The sequence below is a fragment of the Brachionichthys hirsutus genome, chromosome 8 (genome assembly GCF_040956055.1).
Source record: "Brachionichthys hirsutus isolate HB-005 chromosome 8, CSIRO-AGI_Bhir_v1, whole genome shotgun sequence".
Lineage (NCBI taxonomy): Eukaryota > Metazoa > Chordata > Actinopteri > Lophiiformes > Brachionichthyidae > Brachionichthys > Brachionichthys hirsutus.
Window position 1 is genome coordinate 8,426,063 of NC_090904.1, and position 25,997 is coordinate 8,452,059.

The 25,997-nt window shown below is 46.4% G+C and overlaps 4 protein-coding genes across 4 annotated transcripts; 3 read left to right on the forward strand and 1 right to left on the reverse strand.

Moving 5' to 3' along the window:
- The first annotated feature begins 2,203 nt into the window (after nucleotides 1–2,203).
- LOC137898278 (protein transport protein Sec61 subunit alpha-like 1) lies at nucleotides 2,204–6,618 on the forward strand. The gene is made up of 12 exons (XM_068742299.1): nucleotides 2,204–2,232; nucleotides 2,866–2,933; nucleotides 3,022–3,087; nucleotides 3,387–3,465; nucleotides 3,533–3,664; nucleotides 3,755–3,864; nucleotides 4,101–4,254; nucleotides 4,366–4,526; nucleotides 4,614–4,811; nucleotides 4,936–5,127; nucleotides 5,214–5,290; nucleotides 5,649–6,618. Exons 1-12 carry the CDS (start codon nucleotides 2,226–2,228, stop codon nucleotides 5,833–5,835), a joined length of 1,431 nt encoding a protein of 476 aa, XP_068598400.1. The 5' UTR covers nucleotides 2,204–2,225; the 3' UTR covers nucleotides 5,836–6,618.
- A 688-nt stretch (nucleotides 6,619–7,306) lies between these two features.
- uroc1 (urocanate hydratase 1) lies at nucleotides 7,307–12,214 on the forward strand. Its single transcript, XM_068742837.1, has 19 exons — nucleotides 7,307–7,432; nucleotides 7,818–7,948; nucleotides 8,282–8,375; nucleotides 8,459–8,518; nucleotides 8,614–8,742; nucleotides 8,833–8,894; nucleotides 9,045–9,111; nucleotides 9,672–9,815; nucleotides 9,911–9,999; nucleotides 10,104–10,166; nucleotides 10,254–10,433; nucleotides 10,508–10,605; nucleotides 10,697–10,769; nucleotides 10,852–11,041; nucleotides 11,133–11,231; nucleotides 11,334–11,433; nucleotides 11,699–11,780; nucleotides 11,887–11,986; nucleotides 12,074–12,214. Exons 1-19 carry the CDS (start codon nucleotides 7,307–7,309, stop codon nucleotides 12,212–12,214), a joined length of 2,028 nt encoding a protein of 675 aa, XP_068598938.1.
- A 3,024-nt stretch (nucleotides 12,215–15,238) lies between these two features.
- Nucleotides 15,239–17,775, forward strand: si:dkey-43k4.5 (potassium voltage-gated channel subfamily S member 2). Its single transcript, XM_068742334.1, has 9 exons — nucleotides 15,239–15,409; nucleotides 15,521–15,654; nucleotides 15,725–15,889; nucleotides 15,979–16,150; nucleotides 16,395–16,478; nucleotides 16,549–16,710; nucleotides 16,795–16,878; nucleotides 17,001–17,093; nucleotides 17,341–17,775. The coding sequence occupies exons 1-9, from the start codon at nucleotides 15,239–15,241 to the stop codon at nucleotides 17,764–17,766; spliced, it is 1,491 nt and encodes a 496-aa protein (XP_068598435.1). The 3' UTR covers nucleotides 17,767–17,775.
- A 2,112-nt stretch (nucleotides 17,776–19,887) lies between these two features.
- Nucleotides 19,888–25,276, reverse strand: LOC137898511 (serine/threonine-protein kinase 4-like). Its single transcript, XM_068742553.1, has 11 exons — nucleotides 25,170–25,276; nucleotides 24,898–24,978; nucleotides 24,213–24,341; nucleotides 23,365–23,479; nucleotides 23,118–23,282; nucleotides 22,783–22,950; nucleotides 22,573–22,710; nucleotides 22,358–22,489; nucleotides 22,078–22,276; nucleotides 21,401–21,537; nucleotides 19,888–20,047 (listed from the first exon to the last, which is right to left on the reverse strand). The coding sequence occupies exons 1-11, from the start codon at nucleotides 25,211–25,213 to the stop codon at nucleotides 19,889–19,891; spliced, it is 1,467 nt and encodes a 488-aa protein (XP_068598654.1). The 5' UTR covers nucleotides 25,214–25,276; the 3' UTR covers nucleotide 19,888.
- Between the last annotated feature and the right edge of the window lie 721 nt (nucleotides 25,277–25,997).

Sequence of the window (25,997 nt, forward strand, 5' to 3'; positions counted from 1 at the left end):
AACCTGTCCTGCAGCGCCACATCATCAAGTCATTTGATTACAACAGGCGTCACTTTGGCGCTGACGGAGCCAGAACAATAATGCAATGTCATTACGTTTTTTTTCACACAAAACCGAGACGAATTTCCCTACGGGGACCAATAAAAATCTATCTATCATTTTACACACCAAAATGTTCGCATGCAGACTTCTTTAGACTTTCGTATTGAGGCTTGTTAAACTGGTATCTGAGTCAACAGGGATGCGACTGGAGACTCCAGTTTGTCTGTATACTCTGTGAAAATAGCTTAGAGCTGTTGTCCTTTCATTGACTGTCTGCTTCCAGACTTGATGGCCTCAGAAAGGTATTATTATCGATAAATGATTATTCTTTTATTTTTTTACTTTGTTTATTGGGTTTTCTCAAAGACTGCAGAGCGCACATATAAATCAAATATATATATTAAATTTCTTCTTCAGCATGTTGGCCTGCACATACAGCATCCGCCGCTGTCTATACATGTCATCATCATCTCCCAGCTGGTCATTGATGATGTGGCCCAGATATTTAGTTCTGCTGCAGACAGACAGCACTTGCCCTGACAGATAAAAGTTTGGGAAGTCCAAACCCTTATCCTCTCTGGTTCTGCAGACCATGACGGCACTCTTCTTGGCATTATACTTTACATCAAACCTGAAGTTCATATTCCTAACAAATTGGAAAAATGGATCCCAAATGAAACCTGGCCAACGTTTCACAAGGACTCCTCGTCCAGCCATTGAGGACATCCAGAGGAAACGCGTCCTCAAAGACCCGTCCCACCCTGCCCATAGACCGAGCAACAGATTGTCTCTCAGAGCTGTCTCCCGACCGAACTCTGCCTCCTAACAATAAAGTTAAAGTTGGCACATACTACCATATATTATTTATAGAAAGAAAGAAATAATCATCTCATTTAATATATTTTGTCTATATGATATATTCAATGTGTTGAAGGTATGCTGTTCAAACTAATAAATAAATACTACATTTCATGGTTTAATACATATGAAATGATAGTTTATCGAGCAGGATAATTTTAGTCCAGGCCAAAACTAAGTAGGTTAGGGTGAAATAAAACAAAATAAAATCTTGACAAGTGTAATCTTGTTTAAATCTTGGCAACTACAGAGACTTGTTTGTATACTGAGACTGAGACATCCATAATGAGGCATGATAATCTAGCATGATCATGTTTGTAAATGAAGTATTCATTGCAAAGGCATTCCACGGAGGACAGTACGTGACGTTCATCAGTTTGGCTGTTATTTCGTGTCTGGCTCTGCGCCTGTTGACAGAATGTCCTCACAAAGCAGACCATTTTCAGGCCACTGCTGCTCTCTCGTGGTGACGTGTATCTACATCTACAGCAAATACCTGTCGATTAGTGTGGATTCACTTTTTGAAGCCTCAACTGTATCTTCCTTAACTGCTGATTACCTTTAAAAACAATTATACTTGTTGCTACTTGCTCTTTTTTCATTTATATTTCAATAGATTTGAAGAAGGTGTCACAACCTTGTCAACTGGAAACATGAAAATGTGTAAAAAAGAAAACACACCGAGTCGGTGATGTTTTTGCCAGCATGGATTTGTCTGTTGGCAGGATTATAATCTCAAGTGGGTCATAAACAAATTTAGATGAGACTTTTTGACTGCATTATTTGAAAGCCATCAACAGGGGAGATGAGGCTCCTGCGGTGGTGCGCTCCAATTAATACATTTGGATAGAAGTGCAAATTGTGCCACTCAAAATGTTTAAAATAAAAATAAAAAATAATAATTTAGACAGTCATTAAAGTATTATGCAAAAAAAAACCCAAAGGCAACATTTATATGGGAAATAGAGCATAAATGCCAGGTCCCACTGAATGTAAAGCCACTTTTGAGGACATCGGAATAATAACTTCTGAACCCAAATTATTTAAAGGAGAATTATTTATATTTAGAAGAAGAGAGTAATTTTATTAGGTTTATAAAAAATTAAAAAACGTCGTTCTAATGTAGATAAATGCCAGAGGCTTGGCCGTGTTATGGCTGCCGTTGTGTTCGTAGTGGTGACGTGTCTTTAAGGGCTCTCCTCCTCCCCGGCCCCGGCCCCGGCCCCGGCCCCGCACCTCCCGGTGGCTCAGTCGTGTGATTGAATCCAGGCAGGTTCGCGCAGCGCTAGAGAAGGAGCAGAGAGGAGGACTTTTCCGGAGACAGCATGGGCAGTGAGTGTGTCCTTAACACTCGCGTTGTGTGATCATTCATATATAGAGCCTGTGTGGCGAGGAATAAAATGTCCGTCCATTGTTTTGGACAACTTCGTTAGCTAACGGTATTAGCACTGGCATTGATAGCGAGGCTAGCTTACATTGCTAGCTAGCTAGCTAGTTGGGTAATCGCGTCTGTGCTGTTTGGTCTTTAATGATGAAAAGTTGTTCGTGGGTTCAGCTGAGTTGTGAAACAGGATTTATTTAAACTGGCTTGACTTGTTGTGATTAATCTAGAAAATGGTTCTTGTTGGCTCGGAAAGAAATCTTCAAAGCTAACTTGTTAGCTACTCATTCAAAGACGGTGACAGTCGAGTGATGACGACGCATAGCACAACCGGTGTTATCTCCAGCGTGGCGTGCAGATCATCATTCGAGTGCTCGTGAGAAACATTATCAAACTGTTATATATCTATCAGAATATCAAGGAGGCCCTGGTGTAAAAGGAATTGTTTGATCAATTATGATTAGTGTTGGTTATTGTAAATTCAAATTCGAGTCCGCCCACTATCCACTGCCACGTCCCTCCGACGACCTGCCATTATTACGAGTTAACTGACAGGTTAAATTCTCTTTCTTGTCTGTTTCCAGTCAAATTCTTGGAGGTGATAAAGCCGTTCTGCGCGGTGCTGCCAGAAATTCAAAAACCCGAAAGAAAGGTGTGTGTGACTCCTCGTTCTATTTATAGATTCGCCCTGGCAATAAAAAAAAAATACCTATTTTAATCTGATTTATCTGTTTTAACAGATTCAGTTCAGAGAGAAGGTATTATGGACCGCTATAACTCTCTTCATCTTCCTGGTGTGTTGCCAGGTGAGTGTCACTAATTCCATTTGTTCATGACACAAAGCCAAAGACGACTGTCGCAGAATAAACCACATTTTTGAGGAGATGACTGTTGTTCCTGGCTACCCATTTTTAATCCATCCATAAATAGTTTTTCATGATTTTATAAAAAATCATTGATTCATCTTGTATTTAATACGTATTTCATAACCATAGTCAAAACGATTCAAACAGGAAATATCATGTTGTTGTTTTTAAAGGTCTTGCTACACAAATGATTTCTAAACGGGTTTGAACGAAACAATATTCTCACACCTTTGTGCCAGATCCCACTTTTTGGCATCATGTCCTCAGACTCTGCGGATCCGTTCTACTGGATGAGAGTAATTCTGGCTTCAAACAGAGGTATTTGTCTGGCTAATGGTTGAATGTCTTCCCTGCTGCTCCTCCTAACCTGAATATCTTCCTTCAGGTACCCTGATGGAGCTGGGTATCTCACCTATTGTCACCTCGGGCCTGATAATGCAGCTGCTCGCTGGAGCTAAGATCATTGAGGTTGGAGACACGCCCAAAGACAGAGCCCTCTTCAACGGAGCTCAGAAATGTAAGCTTTCATCAGACGGAGATTTGTGAAGTTATGGTTAAACGCCATAATTCTGCCTGCACGTTTGTCTAATCCCATGATGTTTTTCAGTGTTTGGGATGATCATCACAATTGGCCAAGCCATCGTATACGTGATGACCGGCATGTATGGCGATCCCTCAGAGATGGGTGCAGGAATCTGTCTGCTCATCATTATTCAGGTTAGAACAGGAATAGTCATTTAAATAGTTATTGTAGGTTTCCAGTACGCCCTTAAATGTAATTATGATGCAAAAAAAAAAAAGGTTCGTAATATAGAAGGGACGTGGATTATCACTGCATATTTATTTTTACGTTCTAACCTGTGATTATGTGAACATAATCAGGAAAAGCAGAAAAGACTCTCCAAATAAAAGTCAGTAAACACGGCCACGTGTTTCTCTCTCCTGTCCTCCAGCTGTTTGTTGCTGGTATGATTGTGCTGCTGCTGGACGAGTTGCTCCAGAAGGGCTACGGTCTCGGTTCAGGGATCTCATTGTTCATCGCTACTAACATCTGTGAGACAATTGTCTGGAAAGCCTTCAGCCCCACGACTGTGAACACTGGACGAGGTAAGAGCAACATAGATGGTAGATGATTGTTGTTATTAAATGGATAATCAGCCCGTACTGTTGACAGACCGTTTGCCTCGTTTTTTTTTGTGGCATGTTGTGTTCCTTTAGGCACAGAATTCGAGGGCGCAGTCATTGCTCTCTTCCATCTGCTGGCCACTCGAACAGACAAAGTGCGCGCTTTGAGAGAGGCCTTCTACAGACAGAACCTGCCCAACCTCATGAACCTCATCGCCACAGTGTTTGTCTTTGCCGTAGTGATCTACTTTCAGGTGGGCGGGGTTTAAAACGGGAATTGTTTATTGTACATTTACGGACTATTTTTCACCGTTGTCGTTCGCGTTCTCCTCTCCTCCCAGGGATTCAGGGTAGATCTACCCATCAAGTCGGCTCGCTACCGTGGCCAGTACAACACCTACCCCATCAAGCTCTTCTACACCTCCAACATTCCCATCATTTTGCAGTCGGCCTTGGTGTCCAACTTGTACGTCATTTCTCAGATGCTTTCCACACGCTTCAGTGGCAACTTCCTGGTTAATCTGCTCGGTACATGGTCTGTAAGTATACATTCAAGCAGAATTTTCTATTTAGTTTCTTCAGATTTATACGAAGAAATGCCTCCCAAAAAATGAATTTGATAACCTCAGAAGCGTAAAGATTGAAATGTTCACATGTTTGCAGGACACTTCGACGGGTGGTCCGGCTCGAGCCTACCCTGTAGGCGGACTCTGTTACTACCTCTCGCCCCCTGAGTCGATTGGCTATGTTCTGGAAGACCCAGTCCATGCGGTCATTTACATCGCTTTTATGCTTGGATCGTGTGCCTTTTTCTCCAAAACCTGGATTGAAGTGTCGGGTTCCTCCGCGAAAGATGTAGGTTCATAACCACTTTGGAATAGGTTGTCATAACGCTTTATTTTAAACTGCATTTCAAAGTTCTCCTTTTCATTTTTAACAAGGTTGCAAAACAGTTGAAGGAGCAGCAGATGGTGATGAGGGGACACAGAGAAACCTCGATGGTCCATGAGCTGAACCGGTAAAATTAGAAGCCTTTTCACGTGCAAATGATGTTTGTCTTTTTATTTATAGCCCTCGTAATCAAACGAAGCATTCACTGAACAAACTGATCTCTTGCAGTGACTGTAAGCTTTCATCATGACTTCGCATAATTTAATGTTCATCTTATAATCAAAGCTGCACATTGCTATTTTTCCTTTATTGCCACACAAACTCTCCGTGCCCAAAAGAGTCATGTGGATGTTTTCGCCTGACTCTCGGTATAAAGGCAATGGATGGAATGATTCCATTAATCATTACTCCACAGTCACACTGGTTTTTGTATCTATTGTTCCTAATTGGCAAAGTTAAAACGGTATTTTTGTTTGTTGTTCCAGGTACATCCCGACTGCCGCTGCGTTCGGTGGACTGTGTATCGGTGGTTTATCAGTCATGGCTGACTTTCTCGGCGCCATTGGCTCTGGCACAGGAATCCTGCTGGCTGTTACCATCATCTATCAGTACTTTGAGATCTTCGTGAAAGAACAGAGTGAAGTTGGCAGCATGGGGGCCCTGCTCTTCTAGAATTCCATTTTTACATTTATTTGAAGCACCCGCATCGTCACCTCTTGAACTTTCGGACGTTTGAGGAATCTTCAGGAATCTCAGCCCGATATTGTGAAGTGGTTGGGACTAAACGGCTCCATGCTTCCTTCACGAACCTTCGGAAATAACAAAGACGGACATTTCAGTTGTACGTCATCGGTTTTTCTATGTGACTTGAGATTATAGTTCCCCAAGATTCATTTTAAGGCTCCTGTGAGAGTTTTTTTCTTCCAGACTGATAGTCCAGGGCTTCAGTATGCAGGTATACTCGACCCGATGATGAGGTCACTGCCTCTTGTGTGCATGAAATCTTCTGCTTTGTTTTTCTTCTGTTTATTCTTTCATTTTTGTTTTTCCTGTCGAGCTATCACGAGAGGTTGCGGACCAGAAGCTGAACGGTCAAATGCTGAGTCTGGCTCCGTCGTCCTGATGCGAGTGAAAGTTGTTGAACATGGTTTTGTACGAAGAAAATGTGGACTTCATTTAATACACCTGTCAAAAGAACGGTTCAGCTTGACGTGAACCATCTGATGAACTATCATTACTATTTTACTGTATAGGGAGCAAAAGTATTACTACTCATTTAAAAAAAAAAGTTTGCTCCATGCTTTAATCACTTTTTCACAGCTCTGTCAATCTATTGGTTTTTCTGTACATAGGCCATGCATTTAATAACTATCTTAAATTTAAGATAAATATCTTTTGAATATGTAAAGATAAATGTATTTCAGAACAAACAGAGAAAATTCTCAATAAAACATTCTGTGGAAAAATGCTTTAAACTTTCGGATTTTCTGTGGAATTTTTTGCCTTTATCACATGCAAACCTGAGCAGGGTGGATTGTCTGAGGAAGCCAACATAAATACAAGCACGTGTAGACCAGAGATGACGTGCTGATTGGTCTACTAAGTCATGTGGGCGTATTAGACGGAAAGGTTCATTTCGTTAGCGTGTGTGTGTATGATGTGTAGTTCAGACTGAACCCTGCACAACTGGAAACAGTTTAAAAACAAACGGATCAATAGAACTGTAGATTCAAGTGGGCTTACTTTAACGACGAGCGCTCCTCCAGGTTGTGGTTCATCCGTTAGTCTGTGTGGCAGGATTCTAGAGCAGCGTCTGGAACTGCTCTAGAGGAAGGGTTGATGTTTATTCTCCTCTCCGTGGCTCAGCTGTTCGCTGAGGACAGAGATTGCTGCCAGTGTTTGTCTATTGAAAGAATGTGCTCCTTTAAACTCTGTCAGAAATCAATAATTACCAAACCCCTTTATCTATCCATGCTGCACCATTGGTGGATTTCAAAGAGCCAATGAGAGGACATCATCAGGAGTAAATGTTTAACGTTGGACGAGCCACACTGCCTCTCTCTCCAGAGAGGATCATATGTCCCTCTTAAATCCGGTGATCTCCAGGTCTCAGATCAAAGCTTGTGAGAAGAATCTCAGCAGGATGTCTTCATTAAAGGACGTATGCAGTGGTTTACCGCTGGACCCTTTACCCCCTAATCAGGGTAGGGACCCAAAGGTACCACATGCACCAATGCGGACCCCCAACCTTACAGCGCAGGAGGAACGGGTGAGTAAATATAATTTTCTGCTGAGAGAGGTAAAAATACTTGCTGTCAAATTGTTTCCAAAGTGATTACAAAAATGCACTGCAAATAAAACCATCAAACAGTTTGTCGACATCGTCATGGAGTCATGCTTTGATTTCATTGCTGTTATACCATACTGTGTAGTCTGTCTTATTGCATCACCGTTGTTTGAGGGCTGCCCCCAAAAAATACAAAGATTGATCTTTGCGGTCCTCCAATGATTACCCAAACACAGAGCCCAGGCTTCAGTCAATAATTACCGTACAAGAGACAGTGAGTGCTGCGCTGTTGTGTTTGGATGAGGATTTCAGTGCTTCACTGAAACTGTGTTCACCATCCAGCGGTTAATACCCCTCTGTGCTCTAGCTGGCTCTGAGGAACGCACTGCGTTACTTCCCCACCTCCCACCACGCAGCACTTGCACCTGAATTTGCTCAAGAGCTGCGGCAGCATGGACACATCTACATGTACCGCTTCTGTCCCACGATAGCCATGAGGTGAGCCAACGTGACGGAGAGAAAGAGAAATATCTGATAGGAAATGAGTCAATGATCAGTAGCTGCTATCTGATGTTAGATAGCGTTAATAACGTCGATAAACTAATAATTCATAGTGTCATCCTGCATTCTGTAAATAACTTTAGCATGTTTATTTCTGCACTGCCATTATTTGCACTTCTGGTTCGATGATAAAATGATTTTTGTTACCTTGTACACGAATAATGACAATAAAGTCGAGCTAACTAACTTGAAACTGTGACCCCCAGGAAGAGGTGAGGCTGTTTCCATCCGCTCTGACAGGGATGTGCTTTTTCTTCTCCGTCATCTCAGGGCTTACCCCATTGATCAGTACCCGTGTCGCACACGTCAAGCTGCCTCCTTGATGCTGATGATCATGAACAACCTGGACCCAGCAGTGGCTCAGGTGAGCTCTTAAGCACGATAAATCTCTTTGCCATGTCCTCAATTTGACTTCTCGATGACGGCTTCGATTTTCTTTACCTTTAGTTCCCTCAGGAACTCGTTACCTATGGAGGGAATGGGCAGGTGTTTAGTAACTGGGCTCAGGTGAGACTTAAATGAGCTTGTGTTCTATTAGTAGACTGGTAAATATGTATGGAGTGTGTGGGTGTGTGTGTGGGTGTGGGTGTGTATATATGCAGTTTCGACTGGTGATGCATTACCTGAGTGAGATGACAGAGGAACAGACTCTGGTCATGTACAGCGGGCATCCCATGGGCCTGTTCCCCAGCCTGCCTTCTTCACCCCGCGCCATCATCACCAATGGCATGGTAACTGCCCAACAAGCATCTGATATAGTGATCTGATACTTTCATCCTTTATGCGTAACTGTGACTCTTTTTTTTTTTTTTATCACTCAGGTTATTCCAAACTACTCCTCCAGAGATCAGTATGAAAAGATGTTTGCCCTAGGGGTGTCAATGTAAGGTGCTTATAAGAGTGTTATTATGCTAATAGTTTGCTTTGGTGTTTTATATTTTATTGAAAAGGATTTTGAGCTACTTTTCGTCCTCTCATTATTATGGTGCAGATGTCGTGATATAATCTGTGTGTTTTGTTTGTCTGTTTTTAGGTATGGCCAAATGACAGCCGGCAGCTACTGCTACATTGGCCCCCAAGGAATCGTTCACGGCACTATGGTACGTAAAATATGAAACAGTGAGGGTTCGTGCTCTGATTGGGATCGTCCAGACCATAACTGCCATGAACAAAAGAGAAAAAAAAAGCTTCCACGCAGAATTAGATTATTATGTTCACTTTCCTTTGGTCTTTGCTTTTTATTGTGAAATTTTAGATACCTTAAAGGGGAAATATTATGAAAAGAAAATCACTTTTCCCATGTTTCTATACTCATATTTTGATGGTTTCGGGTTGTTGACATCCCAAAAACTGCTAAATTAAACCATCCAATCAATCCTGTGTAGTTTGTGTAGTTCTGTCTGGCTGCATTCTTCCCCGTTGTGATGTCACATTGGGGGCACGTTTACAAGATTGTCACAGTTATTTCATATAAGTGTTTGGGAACTGCATTAACTTGTGGCAAAAGGGTATATTAAGTGACCTGTAACTTGAGAAGAGGCAGTCATAAGTAGGTACATCACATAATTAAGGATGTGAACCACAGGTTAATTATTTGTTATAGTTAAAACACGTAGAACTTCCTTTGTTTAAATTGCTGTCCTTGTGCTTGTCTGTGTAGCTGACCATGCTGAATGCTGGCAGGAGGTACCTGGGCTCCGGCGACTTGGCAGGCCGTGTCTTTGTGACGTCTGGCCTGGGGGGGATGAGTGGCGCTCAGGCTAAAGCTTCCGTCATCGCCGGTTGTATCGGCGTGATAGCAGAGGTCAGCCGGAATAGTCGTTTCTCTTCAGTACCTACCGTTCTTTGAGCAAGAATGACGGAAATACTCCGTCAGTGTAAAGCCTGATTTCTGTGCAGGTTGATGAGGCTCCTCTCAAAAAGAGATATGAACAGGGCTGGGTGATGGAGATCACCAGCAGCACTGAACACTGCATTAAACGCATCAGGTAACACGCAGAAAACCGTGTGTGAGGTGTGTTTGGGTGAGGGTGCACCACAAATGTATGTTAGCAGTTTAAGATTAAATAATGCTCATCTTTGTCTCTTTCAGAGAGGCCAAGAACTCCAAGACCTCCCTGAGTCTGGGTTACCATGGCAACGTTGTAAACTTGTGGTGAGTGAGAGGTGACGATTTTCTGCCAGAGAAACGCGGTGATGCGACTCTTGAAATCTTCGTCCTACCTTGTCTCGCGGGAATCAGGGAGAGGCTGCTGTTGGAGTACGAGAAGACCGGGGACCTTCTGGTGGATTTGGGTTCAGACCAAACCTCCCTCCACAACCCATTTAAGGGAGGATACTACCCCGTTCAGCTCGGCTTCCACCAGGCGCAGCAGCTCATGTCCACCGATCCGTGCAGTTTCCGAACCATGGTCCAAGAAAGGTGAGATCACCCTCATCAAGGGATTCTGACATGGCCCATTGAGTTGGAATAATCTATTTCACATTTCATTGTAGTCTTAAAAGGCAGGTTAATGCCATCAACAAGCTGGCTGACGCTGGAATGTTCTTCTGGGACTATGGCAACGCATTTCTGCTGGAGGCCCAGAGAGCTGGTAACTCAACCCTCCCGTCACTCACAGCAATATCGTCATTATATTTGAGTACATGCAAGGAAATCAGAGAGATTGTCTTGTTCTTGTATAGGAGCAGAGGTCGAAAAGGTTAACGGTGGTGCAACAGAATTTCGTTACCCTTCCTACGTCCAGCACATTATGGGGTGAGGCGTTTTCCTAACTGTTTAATCTAGCATTGATCCGGGAGAGAAAATGGTCACGTAGTCGTCTCTCTCTTTACCGCAGAGACATTTTCTCTTTGGGCTTTGGCCCGTTTCGCTGGGTGTGCACATCTGGAGATCCTCAGGATCTCGCTGTAACCGACGACATTGCTGCAACCGTCTTGGAGAAAATCAGCGCCAATGTGACAGACTTGATGAGACAACAGTACGACGATAACATCCGCTGGATCAGGGAGGCAGGGAAACACAGAATGGTGAGCAACGTGCGCGTAGCTACTTAAATGTACCAACGTGTAAGATCTTGTACCTGTCTTGCTTGATGCCCCGTGCATTCTGTTTGTGTAGGTCGTGGGATCCCAAGCCAGGATCCTCTACTCTGATCAGCAGGGAAGAGTCTCCATTGCTTTGGCTCTCAACCAGGCCATCGCCGATGGAACAGTTTCAGTAAGAGGATGGTTTCGCTGCTAAGAAGATTCTTTAGTGTTTGCTGTTCAGTGTTTACTGAGTCTCACGGAGCCAGCGTCGTTACCCGTGTTTCCCATGCAGGCTCCTGTGGTGATTAGCAGAGACCACCATGACGTCAGCGGCACAGACAGCCCCTTCAGGGAAACCTCTAATGTGTACGATGGATCGGCATTCTGTGCAGGTATGCCCACATCCTGGAGGACATTCAAGCAGTGGTCGAGCTGCTCACATTGACACACACAACACATAGAAGCAGGTAAAAAGCATGATATACATAATATGTACCGGTTATAGCATGTCCGGGTGAAGGTCAACAGCAAAGGAAAGTGCAGTAGGACGGTGGCACAGTGGTTAGCACCGTTAGCACAGCAAGAAGGTCGCAGGTTCAATGCACAATGTAAGAATAACTTGACAAAGACGCAGCTCACATTGTCTTCCTCTCACAGACATGGCAGTCCAGAACTTTGTTGGCGATGCATTCAGGGGCGCCACATGGGTCGCCTTGCACAACGGTGGCGGTGTCGGCTGGTAAGGGTGACTGGTCACTGAATGAAGAGCAATCTGTCTGAAAGGTTGATGGGATTGGTTAAATCTGTCACTCTGTTTCTGACTTTCTCTCTTGTGTCACCCACAGGGGTGAGGTAATGAATGGAGGGTTTGGGCTGCTTTTGGATGGCTCAGAGGAAGCAGCAAGGCGGGCCAGCCTGATGCTCAACTGGGATGTGTCCAATGGGGTGAGAACGTGTGGACAAAAAGAAGCTTTATTGATCAAATTGCTGATGATCAGTGATCGGCTCTCATCGGTTTTCTGTGCGCTTTAGGTCGCCCGTCGCTGCTGGTCTGGAAACTCCAACGCCTACGAGACCATCCAGCGCAGCATGGAGGAGAACAGGCAGCTCCGCGTCACCATGCCCTTCCCTGTAAAGGATGAACGTATTCTGGATCACGCCCTGCAGGGTTAGCATTAGGGATGACCCGATCAGGTTTTGTTGCCCCCTAGTCCGAGTCCGAGCCATTTAATTTTGAACCGATACCGTGTCCCGATCTGATACTTCTATAATGCATTTGTAAAAATTAAAGAAGAGTGAAGAAATGGATCCAGGATGTCCCTTATTTTCTATTTTATTCATCTTATTTCAACATTTAACTCTTAGACAGAGCACATCTGTGGCGTAGCTTGAACATTCAAGTAATAAATAAAATACTTTGTTCACTTTGGACTTGGACTTGGAAATATTAAATACGAATATTTAAAGTAAAATGAACAGCACCTCAAAGTTTTTTGTCATCCACTTTAAAATACTTCCACATCGCAGGAATACTGGTTTATGAATTTCCCCACCGGTCACTAAAATACTAGTTCATATGTTGGCCACTAGATGGAGACATGCACCTGTCTGTGAACAAAACTTCCATTTAACAGGCAGAAACCTTGAACAGAACCTAAGGCTCATAGTGGGCAGCCATCTGTCTGGACCGGGTTGGGTTGAGAAAGGAGGGAGCGAGTGAGAGACAATGGAGGAGAGTCCAAAACAAAGAATGATAGAGAGCAGGAGCAGACAAAAACATAACGTAACATATAAGCTGCTGCACAAGATACTGAATAAAGAGCTGCTATATGAAGCTATAAATGCTAATGCTATCGATAGGAACATCAGGGTTGACAAACATAACATTAGTACTTTAACACACATACATTAACATGAACAGGAATCTATCCTCAAAATATCAAATCAGTTCTAGAAAAAAAAGGAGTTAAACAAAAGGAGAGTAATTTTAGCTGCTCCGGGTTATCAGAACACTGTAAATATTTCACTTTTCAACATCTGTATTAATATAATGTAGCGAGCTTTTGTAGAATAATCAACACCGGAGCTAGACTCCTGTCGATTATGCCGCAGGCGCGTTTATTTTTGACACAGGAGAAAAGACAACAACACTAAACAAACAACTAAACAAACAACTAAACTAACAACTAAACAAACAACTAAACTAACAACTAAACAAACAACTAAACTAACAACTAAACTAACAATCCCCAGAAGCATAACAAGGCCATTAAACTAACATAAACCCCAATAACAACATTTCACTTCCTGAGACTCGAACTCCCATGATGCATTGCTGCACGCCACAGTACAAACCGAGCGACAGCTACAATATTATTAATATCAGTAACATCTGAGATCCAACACGTTACATTACAATTATAATGTAACGTGATTGTTTCTCTCTTTGCTGAGACAGTGAGGTTTAAATCAACAGAGACAGACGCGACACGTGTTGAAAGTCATTTGCTCCTTCGGACAAATACGGACATGTGACGGAATGTGACGGAAAAAGCCGAAAGCTGGTCTGCGGCTCAGACGGGGGAAATCAGCGCGGTGGCGGTTTTCCTTGTTGTGGACCGTTCGGGGTCGGACTGACGGCGGACGGAGAAGTTCGAATCCCATCATGGGCTGAAGGATGAAGGAGCGCCGCGACCGGACGTGCAGGTGAGTCTGGAGTCCGGACGGAGGTTTAGCGGCTTTCGGGTTGTGGTTTGTGGTAAATGTTTCTCCTCTCAGGTTCTTCCTCTAAATTATTGATCCACTTTATTTTCGTGCAGCTCTGAGATCCCAGCATGAGCTCAACATGCTCCATCGCTGAAAGACCAGTGAGACCATTTACAGACCGCCTGGGTTTCCTTTGTTTTGTCTGCAAAGGTGTAAAAAAAAAAAAAAAAAAAGCACTTTATAAGTATGGAGAGAAATGTCTTTATTTTTATGCAATAAACAAAAAAAAGATTTGCAACCAAAAATAATGATGTTGATAGATAATAATGGTCTTGTTTGCAAATCCATTTTTTGTTTCATTGCATAAAAAGAAACACATTTCCCTCCATATATAAGTGCAGCGCATTTACCATTTACCGTGGAGATCTGTGGGCTTTGGTTGGACTTAATGCGGGTTTTTTTCCGTTTTGGTAACATATTGTCTGAGTGAGCGCTCTGTCTGCATTAGGGGGCGGGAGGGGGGGGGGGGTGTCACGGAAAGGCCACATAAGGCGCAGGTCTATTAGGACAACAAATGAAAGAGCAGAAGGGAACACCGACAGGACCGTAGGAAGTATATCCAAAGGAACCAGGACCCGCTTTACATCCAGTCGGTCTGATGAGTTCTGTGATGGTCTCCTTTCAGCCATCTCCTCCTCCTCCTCCTCCTCAGCTGCAGCACAATCTGATTATGGGTGATGTCAGACGACCATATTAGGTTAACGCCTGTCTGCGAACCTCCAGCTACTTCCTACACCACATTATTACATTATAGATCCGCTTCACCTGAACACTTTACTGCTGTCTGCAGTCGGACCGACCCCCTCACAGGAGGCATCATCATCATCAACATCATCATCATCACCACCACCACCATCACGCCTCAGAACATCATCATCGTCATTATCATCAACCAACTGGATCCAGTCAAACAAGCACAAAGAAATATAAAGTCATAAAACATCGCAACATCTGGAAAACATTTTTTTTTTGGCATTGCCTTTCTCAACAGGAGGCGGAGCCATGACTCTGGCTATTTATTGGTTTATCTAACAGAGACGATGCACATTCATTAACATTTCTGCCAATGTGCCAACTTTAACACAGAGGCTAATCAAACTTCAACGAGTCCACTTTCTTTTGGTTATTTCCCTCGACTGGGAAGCTGCACAGACACATTACTGAAGAGACAGTCTGCTCTTGGTTGTTATGGAAACCAAACCCTAATCAGCAGTTGTTTGAGAAAATAAATATGTATGTGGTTTGTGTTTTTGTGTTGCAGTATCACCGCAGATCTTCTCTGCGCATCATCTTTTCAGCTTTAAAGGCGCGACAAAATAATTAAACTTTAAGAAAACTATGGCTGGATGCAGACTGCCAGCTCTGACACAGGACAGGTGAGCTACTCCTTCACCTCCATCCTCACCTGTACCGGGCCTCTACCAGGGAACCATGATGAAGGAGAGTCTGCCCAGTTGGATCCAGCAGGACTCCAACGAGGGTCTGGTCCACGTGAACGTTGGTGGTCTGAAGAAGAGCCTCTGCTCCAGTACGCTGATGAAGTTCCCCGACACCAGACTGGGGAAACTGGTGGCGTGTGACTCAGAAGAAGACATTCTGCAGGTGTGTTACGGGGTTCAGGGGGGGGGCGGGTCTTCCTGCTTCAGTTCTAAAAACGAACTCACCTGGTTAAATAAGAAGAATGTGTTTTCTTTTGCCCCCTCCCTTCTGTAGGTGTGCGATGACTACGACCTGCAGCACAAGGAGTTTTATTTTGACAGGAACCCTGGACTGTTCCCCTACGTCCTCCACTTCTACCAGACGGGTAAACTTCACATCATGGAGGAGCTGTGCGTCTTCTCCTTCAGGTGATCAACCTCTGCCTGCCTCATAGACCGCCATGTCTAGGGCTGCCGTGTGACTTTACCTCCGTCCCAGTCAGGAGATGGAGTACTGGGGAATCAACGAGTTCTTCCTGGACACTTGCTGCAGTTATCGTTACCACGACCGCAAGCTGGAGAGCAGCCGGCGTCGCCACTGGGACGACGAGAGCGACGTCAGCAGCGTTGAAACGACTCTGGACGAGATATCTGACTTGAACAGGTAAATGACGGTTGGACTTCTGATGTGTTTTTTGATGCAGGAGCACACACCCCTTTAATGCAACGTCGTCCTCTTCCTCCGCCCCTCAGAGACATGCAGCATTTCCAGGAGGTGCGGTATGGGGACATCAGGAAGTGTCTGTGGCTAACGCTGGAAAACCCGGGGTACTCCCTCCCCAGCAAGCTCTTTAGTCTGATCTCCATCGGGGTGGTGCTCGCATCCATCGCCACCATGTGTATCAACAGCATCCCAGAGTATCAGGTTGGGCCAAGAGTGGGAAACAACTGATGTAAACAAGAAGCAGAGTTCAGTCCAGATTATCAAATGTCCTGAAACTGGTTGTGAAGACACAACCAGTGCCCCCCCCCCCCACCTCCATATGCAATCTCTGTCTGCTGACTTCTTTTTCCTTGGAATGCTAATGCTCCCCGGCAGTCTTTCCATTTGAATCTCAGAACTAGTTAGCATCTCTTCAGTCTCCTAATGCCCCTCCTCTTCCTCTCAGAACTTCGACAGTGAGGGGACGTTGCTGGAGGATGCTTCTACGCAGGCCCTGGACGTGTTCTGCACCTGCTGGTTCACCTTTGAGGTGAGGCGATAATAGACCGTTTGTCATTCTTTTTGGCACGGACATGTGAAGGTCTTCCTCTGTGTTGGAGGTGGCGACGCGGCTGCTGCTCGCTCCAAACAGGAAGAAGTTCTTCCATCACCCTCTGAACATCATCGACTTGGTGTCCGTGGTCCCCGTCTACATCACTCTGGTGTTTGACCTGACTGCGGGATCAGACACTGAGCTGGGAGACCTGGGACGACTCGTTCAGGTCCGGCGTTTCATTGGTTAGGGGGGATGTAAATAACTGTGTGTACGTGTCATTGTTACCATTTACCTGGGGTCTGTTTCTCAGGTGTTCCGGCTAATGAGGGTCTTCAGAGTCCTGAAGTTGGCCCGACACTCGACAGGTCTCAGGTCGCTGGGAGCGACTCTTCAGGTGAGTCTGTTTGATTCACGCACTGTGGGTATGAATCGTGCGATGATCGTGCTCTTAGTGATCTGGTTCCTTCCTTCTCGGTAAATGGTTTTGTAACGCATCCCTACGTCTTGTGTCTGCAGCACAGCTACCGCGAGGTGGGCGTCCTGCTACTGTACCTGGTGGTGGGCGTGTCCGTCTTCTCAGGCATTGCCTACACCGCCGAGTACGAGGAGGTAACGTTCCATCACGTCTGTCAGCTGGGGCTTAAACACGGATACATCTGATGATGATCCAGCAGGTTACAGGAACAGAACTCACGATGAGCGTCGGTTTCTGTTTCTGACTCCCAGCTGAGGTCGATCTGAGCTCAGACACATCGAAAGAGAATGAAAAACATAACCTGATTGTTTCTGGAAATGCCCCGACTCCCTAGAGGTGGGCAGAAATCATCAGCGACACGCTGTTCCTCTGTGTTTCCAGGACGTGGGTCTGGACACCATCCCAGCCTGCTGGTGGTGGGGCACAGTCAGCATGACCACGGTGGGCTACGGTGACGTGGTCCCCGTCACGGTGGCCGGGAAGCTGGCGGCCAGCGGCTGCATCCTGGGCGGGACCCTGGTGGTGGCGCTGCCCATCACAATCATCTTCAACAAGTTCTCCCACTTCTACCGGCAGCAGAAAGCTCTGGAGGCGTCGGTGAGGAACAGCAACTTCAGGAAGATGGGGGAGGACGATGACGGAGAGGAGTCGGACGGGGACATCCGGCGTCTAAATGATGAGGACATCTATGACGTCGAGGATGAGGACATGGAATATGAGGACGAAGGCGGTGTCGTCAATTACAGCTTCGTGGAACACCCGTCGTACGCATCGACACTGAGGAGGATGCAGCTGCTGCAGGTTTGAGGCTTTCAGACAGAACCAGTTTCATCTGGTCCTGAGCAGTCAGAGCGGATTCTCTTGGACCAGAACCAGCTTCATCTGACCCTAGGACCAGAACCAGGACTGGGACAAACAATGCTTCCATTGGAAGCACATCTCTTCGAAACAAAAAAGCAAGAGTTGCATTGAGCTGCCCTCCATATATGGAGGCTACGGTCCTGTAGCAGCCTGCTTTGGTTCGATTCCACCATTAGTCCTGCATGCCCCTCCCCTCATTCCCTCACTTTCCTGTTAAATGAAGGCAGGGTACCACTGACAGTTCTGGGGGGGGGGGGGGTCACGTGGGATTAGGTGAAGACAATGCGAGTGTTTCCAGACCTTAAGAACCTTCATCCCGTTCTAAAACCAGGTTTAAGTTTCCCCCAACTGGTACAGAAATACGTTTATAAATCCAGAGCTCTATTCTTCATCACATCCTCTTCATTTCACCAATGAGTGAACATCATGCTAGCAGCTGTTAGGTCATATTTCCTGTATATCAGCCGGTGATATTGTGTTTATGAAATCATGTTGTCCGATACAACAATTAAAAAGTTTAACACACAAACTGTCTGAGGTTTCATTCCCTTCGGTACCTAAATACCAACCTGGAATTGGTTTGGTCTGACCCGGATCGATTACCCAAGAGCTGAATAAAAACATCAGACTACAAAAACAGAATACATGAATATTTCATCTTTATTAGACAAAGTGAACCAAATAAAAAGTGAGAAGCAGTGATGTGCAGAACCTCCACTGCATTCAACAAATCAGGTTCTGAAGCTGAATGGAAAAAATACAAGAGAAGAGGATTGATGAAGACTTCAAACATGAAACACTCTTCAGTTCTCCAGTGATTTTGACTTTCTGACAACAGCTGCAAAAAACAGGAAGTTTGAACAAATATTCAGTTTTTTTCCTTTTTCATGGTATCGAGTCCACAATAACACAAAAACAGCAGAAAAAAGAAACGTTCCATGTAACACAGACGCGCACACACACACACACACACAGCCCTGAGACGCTGGTTTTGTTCTTGAAAGTCGCTTTTAGACGTCTGACTTTCCCATCAGACTTCTAAATGCTAAACCTACAGGTAGAAATATAGAAACATCTGATGATTCTTGATTAATGGAAATGTAAAATGTAAAATAAAAAGCAGAGGCGGCTCCACCTTTTGTTACTCTAGACTACTTTGTCACGGTTTGTACCAGCTTTACAGCTCGGTCTGGTTTGTAATGGATCCTTGTGCCTGGTCCCGGTTTGTGGTTTGGATCAAACCAATCACTGACAGTGATGAAGACTCCACAGCATGAAGAGTGACCTTCACCTTTTAAGGCGTGTACAGCAGAGACTCTGGACTTTCTCCGTGTCACCCAGTCTTGGGCTAAAGTTTCGTTTTCTCCGTTTCCCTTTGGAATCACGGATGTGGAGAGCTGCAGGCGTGTTTTTATTTGTACTGTAAACAATCACCAAATAACTTCCCTGATTGGCTACTCTATTGTCACCAGCCGCTCCTTCTCTTTTATTCATTATCTGTGTTGACACCAGCAATTGATGATCACAACACCGCCACCTAGCTGCTGGAGGTTTAAGCACAGCTAGAAAAGGGTCAACTATTCATGACATAACAAAATAATATTCAAGTGTATCAATATATTCCACAAAGCACATTACCTGGACATCAGTAAAGTAATATATATATAAATATTCTATCTAGCGTGGACCAGATTCAGAAACATTTTGTGTGAGGAAGACTCTGGATGTAATGAAGATGGTGTGTGTTTGAAATGTGCAACCTCAACAGGCTGCACACTCGAGGAGTTTATCAATGAGACCCTTTGATCAAATAACGATGCACCGATGTAGCAAAGCAAGAGGGGCTTTACGGAAGCTCCGGAAGAGCGGCCAATGGTCCAACATTCTCATTTCTACGCTTCCCTTCTCCACAAACGTCTCGAATCAGCTGCCGTGATAATATTCTATCACAGATCAGCTTCAGATTCCTCAGCTGGGATGAACAGCGCCTCCATGTTCTGACTAAACTGCTGCAGAGAATGTCAAGAGGAACATCACCGGGGGGGGGGGGGGGGGGGGGGGGGTCCTCTCAGAAGTTCTGCTGCCTTCGCTTCTTAGCCTCAATGGCGTCCAGGATGGGCTTCCTCTTGGCTTGGTAGCGCTGGCGGATCTCCTCAATCTCCTGCTCCATCTGAGGGTCCAGAGAGGCGAGACGAAGGCGCAGCTCCTCTACCGACCACGTACTCACCTGCACGCGCACACACACGCGCGCACACACACACACGCACACACACCTTTACTCTCACCTGTTCAATGCATCAGACAGATCAGGAGGCTAATTTTTTGGCGTCGACTTTGGTTTAATGGTTCAATAGCACGTATTTATTGTATTATTATTATTATCATAAAATCTTTTTGCAGTTTTCACCGTTCAAAAAAAGCTGTGGACGGTTTGACGAGTTAAAAACCCACCGATACCAATAACAGAAGAACGTCTTCACCTGGAGATAAAAATACCCGAGGCACGCCAGCAACGACGAGCAGATCAATCTTAGCAGCTTCTAGAGGTTTCCATCTGTTCAGCCGCAGACGGCGACCTGCTGCCTTCATCGTCCCCCCCCCCCCCCCCCGAGGCATTCCCTGTCAGCTTTTACCAGCAGCACTCAACCCCACTGCTATTTATTACCCACAATCGATGCAGCTAAAATAACACTGGCGCCCTCGTTCTCAGTGGCCGGGGTCAAAGGGGAACACGCCGTAAAAAGTCTGACCTGCAGAAACACGTACTGTAAGACAAAGGGGAAACGAGAGGCTAACGCTAACCAATGAGATTTCTAGCCGATTTTGTTAGCATGATTCTAAACTACTAGCGGAGGCGGATAAAATCAGTGTCGTGTTTTTATTAAACAAAACATACTTGTCGATACTTATCACTCATGTTTAATGAAAACCATTTGATTATTGAGTGTTTCCTCCTTCCAAGACAAAGCTTTGTTCACCAAGCACTAAAATAAAGAGTCATTAAACATTTAGCAGCTGAGCTAACACACACACACGCGATGGAGACGGGTTCTGCCTCATGAATAATACAGATGTGCGCTTTCCTACTTTACGCGCCGACGATGCCGTCGCACCCCCAACGTCAAAATAAATGAACAAATATACATCAGAGCAACAGATAACGCGCCAGAACTTCAGCGCGTTTCTGAGGTGGGTGGAGAAAAAAGCGTCTTCAGATGCTAAACATGAAGATGTTCTAGATGACAACTCTAAAAAACATCTGGCAGAGGAATCCAGAAATAGCGCCGATCCAAAATGAAACGCAGTCAGCATGAAGCCGTCGGCCAGAGCTCTCAGAGTATCAAAGCTTCCAGAAGAAACGAGCTCTTCACTCGTACGTTAGTCAGCAGGATGAAGATTAAATCCCCCTGATGCTCTGAACGGTCAGCACGAGCCAGAACCAGAACCCAGAAGCCCGTTATAGTGACGCTACTCTGAATACAAGGAGTACCAGATTTAAGCTCCAGTTGAGACACAACTGGCTTTGGAGAGGATGAACTCTGATTGGCTAAAAACAAGCCCGTTGCGTTCCCTAGCTCACCACTTGAAGGTCTCCTTCAGTGAGGCGTTGGTCTTCTCGTCTTCCTCCTTCATTGCTCTGACTGACGGCCTCCATTTCTTTCTGCTCAAAGTACTCCAGGAAGGACGGCTTGGCCGGCTGCATCGTCTCGTCTCTCCCTGCAGGACACGCAAACACGCACGGAGGTGAGGATGAACCACAGGAAGCAAATGTTAAACACTGTCCAGAAACTGCTGCGTACATTTCATACACGTTTTCTTTCAAGAACGCGTAAAACTGCGAGTGTGAAACTCACCGAATCGATGAGAACCGCGCTTGTTCGTTTGCTCTTTTTGTGTGTTTAGTATTTTTGTGTTGCCTGTTTAGTTTATTACTGGATTTTGCACCGGTTGATGATGAAGAATGGGGGTTGATGATGATGAAGAATGGGGGTAGGACTTGATAAGCCTCGGCTTCTTTCTATCCCTTTTCGAATGAGTCAAATGTGTATTACAGTATATTGAAACTGGATTTTGTTTTATGGGTGTTGTATGTATAGTATATGTATATATATATGTATATTTTTTTAATTATTTGTATTCAAAAGAAATGTATATAAAAAACAAATAAAAAGTACTCGAGCATCGTTTTGTGGGACCCTTGTGTCCCCTTGTGTCCCCTGTCCCAGCTACATCGCTGAACTTGAAAAAGGTTCTCACTCTTCATGGTGCCGGCGTCCTCGTCCTCGTCCTCGTCCTCGTCCTCGTCCTCGATGACCATCGTGCTCAGCCGCTCCTGCATGGTTCCCGTGTCATCATGCTCGATCATGGTTCCGGCGAGTGAACCCGAAGAACGAACCGTTCCCGAGTCGCCCGTTCCCATTTGCACCATCGTCCCCTGGTCCACCTTGTCCTCGTCCTGAAACGCATCACGTGCCATAATGCGGTGGCGCCACCTTCACCTGAAACACGGCGGGACGCAACGCCTTCCCGTCCGTACCGAGTTGTCGTCCTCGTCGGCGTCCTGCTCGATCCGCTCCGCCTCCTGCTGCCTCTTCAGCTTGAGCTCCATGGCGTCCGTGATCAACGCCCTGAGGACAGAGTTGGGCTTCGATGACTTGATGAAGGGATGCTGGAGGAGAGACGGAGGAGAAGGAGGAGAGAGAGGTTCAAGCCCAAGCCCAACGCCAACGACGGCACAGACCCGTCCGTCACCTGCAGCAGCTGCGTGGCGGCCGCCCTCTTCTCCGGGTTCTTCACCAAACACTGGCTGACGAAGTCCCGGAACGGCGGGGACCACAGATCTGGGTTCCTGAAAGTCGGTGGCGGGTTGCTGGGAATCATGAAGATGGCCTGAAGGAGGAAAAGTGGGTTCAGCAGGACCGAACAGACACACCCTACGCTCTGACCCCCCCCCCTACTCACCCTCATGGGATGTATGTCGGCATACGGCGGCTTCTTCTCCGCCATCTCTATCGCCGTTATCCCCAGAGACCAGATGTCTGCCACGCAGTTGTAGCCAATCTCCTGAATGACCTCCGGCGCCATCCAGAAGGGCGTCCCGATCACAGTGTTCCTCTTTGCCATTGTGTCCTGTGGGTGGGGGGGGGGGGACGGGGACGAGAACAAATCATCATGTAATCCTGCGCAAACTAAACCAGAACCAACCCGTCCTCTGGAGTTGCTGTTAAAACCCCCAGATCATCCACACATGGACGGATTTCACCTGGGGGGGGGGGGGGGGGGCGTCGCCTACGTACCGTCAGCTGACCCGCCACGCCGAAGTCGGCCAGCTTGGCCTGGCCCTCGCTGTTCAGCAGGATGTTCCCGGCTTTGATGTCTCGGTGGATTTTCCTCATGAAGTGCAGATACTCCAGACCCTTCAGGGTGGACAGCAGGATGGGGGCGATCTGCTCCTCCGTCAGCTGCGCCGCGGGGGGGGGGGACACACACGCCCAGTGAGAGGCGGCGGCGGCGCCCCGACCAACAGGTGTCTGACGCTCCTACCGTCTTGTTGCGGATCCGGATGATGTCCGACACGGATCCGGCGCTGCAGTACTCCATGACGATCCACAGGTCGCTGTTCTTGAAGTAGCTGCCGTAGTAATGGACCACGTGGGGGCTGAGGAGAGACACGCCCCCTTAGCAGCTGATCATCGGTTATTGAACAGTCAGCACCAGAGCACCGACGGGGGTGGGGGGGGGGGGCGTTTGATTATCCTCCTGCTGCTCCGTGATCGATGGAACAGACCTCGAGGAGCATATCTGCGTTCAATCAGCGCCGACCGACTTCCAGTTCATTCGTGTTAAAGTTTTCAGCGTGGTCGGTTTCAAACAGGAAGCTGACAGGAAGCTGACAGGAAGCACGTCGCTAGCCGTCATCCTGAAGATGAAGAGTGTCGAACTGTCACGCTCCTCCCTCCTCTTCTCCTCCTAACCTGTCTCCTCCCTCCTCTTCTCCTCCTAACCTGTCTCCTCCCTCCTCTTCTTCTCCTAACCTTTCCCGTCGGAGTGTTGCTGCCACCTTCTGGCATGGATTTTTGTGAAGTGAAGGTGAGACCATATACACACACACTGCTGTAGAGTGCAGTATAAGTATATGCAGTGTATGTACTTCAATTTGTATTAAATGTGCATGAATTGTGGCAAATTAAAAACAGAGATCAGAGCAAATTCTCTCTCTCTCACGCTACCGGCGTAAATCCACAGATTTGCAGAAAGTTCTCATCTACGCACGTGAATAAAAGCTGCCTCCGACTGCTTTCTAGTACGCCCAGTATCTGCTAAGTTCCCTAGCAACTATCAGATCAGCTGACCTGCCTCCTGTCCCAGCAGCCACCTGGTTCTGGGTTTACCTGTTGCACTGCTGCATGATGGAGATCTCCTTGATGATCTCCTGCAGGTCCGACTCCACAGGAACCTGCTTAATGGCTACGATCTCCCCCGTCTCTTTATAGTGGGCTTTGAACACGCAGCCATATGACCTGCGGACACAGACTCGGTTTAACAACGGCCAGTCAGACGGGTCACGTCGCTAAACGGACTAGTCTAGATCCGGACCTGAAGACCTGCAGACCTGCAGACACGTCTGGGCTCGCTTCAGGAACTTATACATCGTATTTATACATCATAGAGGCTCAAGGTCGACGTTCCCTGAAGAGGATGAAGTAGAGCCTCTCACAACAGGAAGTGTTGTTGAGAAACAGGATGTGAAGAGGTGTTTATGCAGATGAGCAGCAGAAGGGAGGGGGGGGAGAGATAGAGATCAAGTCTCAGAGAAAGAAAGAGGAAATAAGCGCCGCCGCCAAAACCAGCAGAGGGGAAAGCACTGCCAAGGTGCCCTTGAGCAAGGCCGTATGGACCGAGATGTGGAGCGTGGACTGACATTTGGGCAGGTGTCAACTGTCCTTGTTGCCCCTGAACAAGCCCCGAACCCCCAGAAGTCCCCCGCCCCCCCATCATGGTCTCTCTCCCATGAGGGGATCAATAAAGTAATTCCTCCTCCTCCTCCTCCTCTTCCTCCTCTTCTGACCGACTCACCCTTCACCCAGCTTCTCCAGGACATTGAACACCTCCTCCGGCTGCTTGGTGAGGCTGTCCTCACTCAGCTTCTTCAGCTGCCTGCAGGACACAGAGACACATGGAGATGGACAGAGGACACGCTGGCCGGTGGCTAACAGTTAGCATCTCCATAGGGCTGGCAGTAGCTTGCTAGAATATGGTTTAGTGAAATTCAAACGTCAGCTAGTTACCAGCGGCTAACACACACCACGTATCTAACTAGCCTCGTTAGCATTCTTAGCATAGTATACCTGCGGGGGTGATTCCTCATCTGTACTCGGTCCTTGTTGTCCATGTTGTCCTCCCGAGTCCGGAGACAAACTCACAACTAGATAGTTAATGCTACCAGCCCGCCCGCCTGCTAGCTCGTTAGCTGCGCAGCTAGCCTGTCTCGCTACTGCCGCCGACAAACACGGCGTCTGCGGCTCATTCCGTTAAACGACGTTCACGGAGAACAGACTTCACCGGGCTGCCCGCCCGCCCGCGGCGTCATCCTCCTCCGGGGTCGGGACGCCTTAGTTCAGCGGCTCCGCTGACTTCCACAACCAGGAAGAGGAGAGGAGAGGAGAGGCGGACACAAAAGGGTGTAGTACCGGAGACCGCCACGGGGAGGCGCGACAGACGCCGCTCAGGAAACGAAGCGTGCTTTTTCATCTCCGCCGAGGCGGGTCACGTGATCGCCAGCGTTTGTCTGTCCGTCCGACTTTCAGCAAGATAACTCAAAAGGTTCTTCGTGAAATTTCCAGGAAATGTTGGGAACGTTACCAGGAACAGATGATTACATTTTGGGTTTGATCAAGACGACATTCTGGATTATGGATCAGCTTGAAACTTTCTGTAACGTTGCAGTCAATGGACCTCACAAACGTGTTCCTCAATTTCTTGGTTGATGTTGTTCCGATGTTTACGGAATTTGACAGTCTTGTACGGTGGGGGTCTCCATCTCACCACCGAATTTCATCAGGATCGGATCCAGAATGGCGTCAGGAAAAAATATTACATTTGAAAAAGGTCCCATATTATAAGAAACTCACTTTTCCCATGTTTCTACACTATTAGTGATTTTGGTTCCTTAACCC

Excerpts from the sequence above, each read along its gene's own strand:
- LOC137898278 (XM_068742299.1), top strand. Across the intron at positions 3,865-4,100 it reads GTCTGCTCATCATTATTCAG|CTGTTTGTTGCTGGTATGAT; the intron begins GTTAGAACAGGA and ends CCTGTCCTCCAG. Across the intron at positions 5,291-5,648 it reads ATGGTCCATGAGCTGAACCG|GTACATCCCGACTGCCGCTG; the intron begins GTAAAATTAGAA and ends TTGTTGTTCCAG.
- uroc1 (XM_068742837.1), top strand. The coding sequence starts at position 7,307 with ATGTCTTCATTAAAGGACGTATGCAGTGGTTTACCGCTGGACCCTTTA. Across the intron at positions 8,519-8,613 it reads TGTTTAGTAACTGGGCTCAG|TTTCGACTGGTGATGCATTA; the intron begins GTGAGACTTAAA and ends GTATATATGCAG. Across the intron at positions 10,167-10,253 it reads GGCAACGTTGTAAACTTGTG|GGAGAGGCTGCTGTTGGAGT; the intron begins GTGAGTGAGAGG and ends CGCGGGAATCAG.
- si:dkey-43k4.5 (XM_068742334.1), top strand. The coding sequence starts at position 15,239 with ATGATGAAGGAGAGTCTGCCCAGTTGGATCCAGCAGGACTCCAACGAG. Across the intron at positions 16,879-17,000 it reads CGCTGGGAGCGACTCTTCAG|CACAGCTACCGCGAGGTGGG; the intron begins GTGAGTCTGTTT and ends TTGTGTCTGCAG. Across the intron at positions 17,094-17,340 it reads ACACCGCCGAGTACGAGGAG|GACGTGGGTCTGGACACCAT; the intron begins GTAACGTTCCAT and ends CTGTGTTTCCAG.
- LOC137898511 (XM_068742553.1), bottom strand. The coding sequence starts at position 25,213 with ATGGACAACAAGGACCGAGTACAGATGAGGAATCACCCCCGCAG. Across the intron at positions 24,979-25,169 it reads ATGAGGAATCACCCCCGCAG|GCAGCTGAAGAAGCTGAGTG; the intron begins GTATACTATGCT and ends TGTGTCCTGCAG. Across the intron at positions 23,283-23,364 it reads TCCGGATCCGCAACAAGACG|CTGACGGAGGAGCAGATCGC; the intron begins GTAGGAGCGTCA and ends CCCGCGGCGCAG.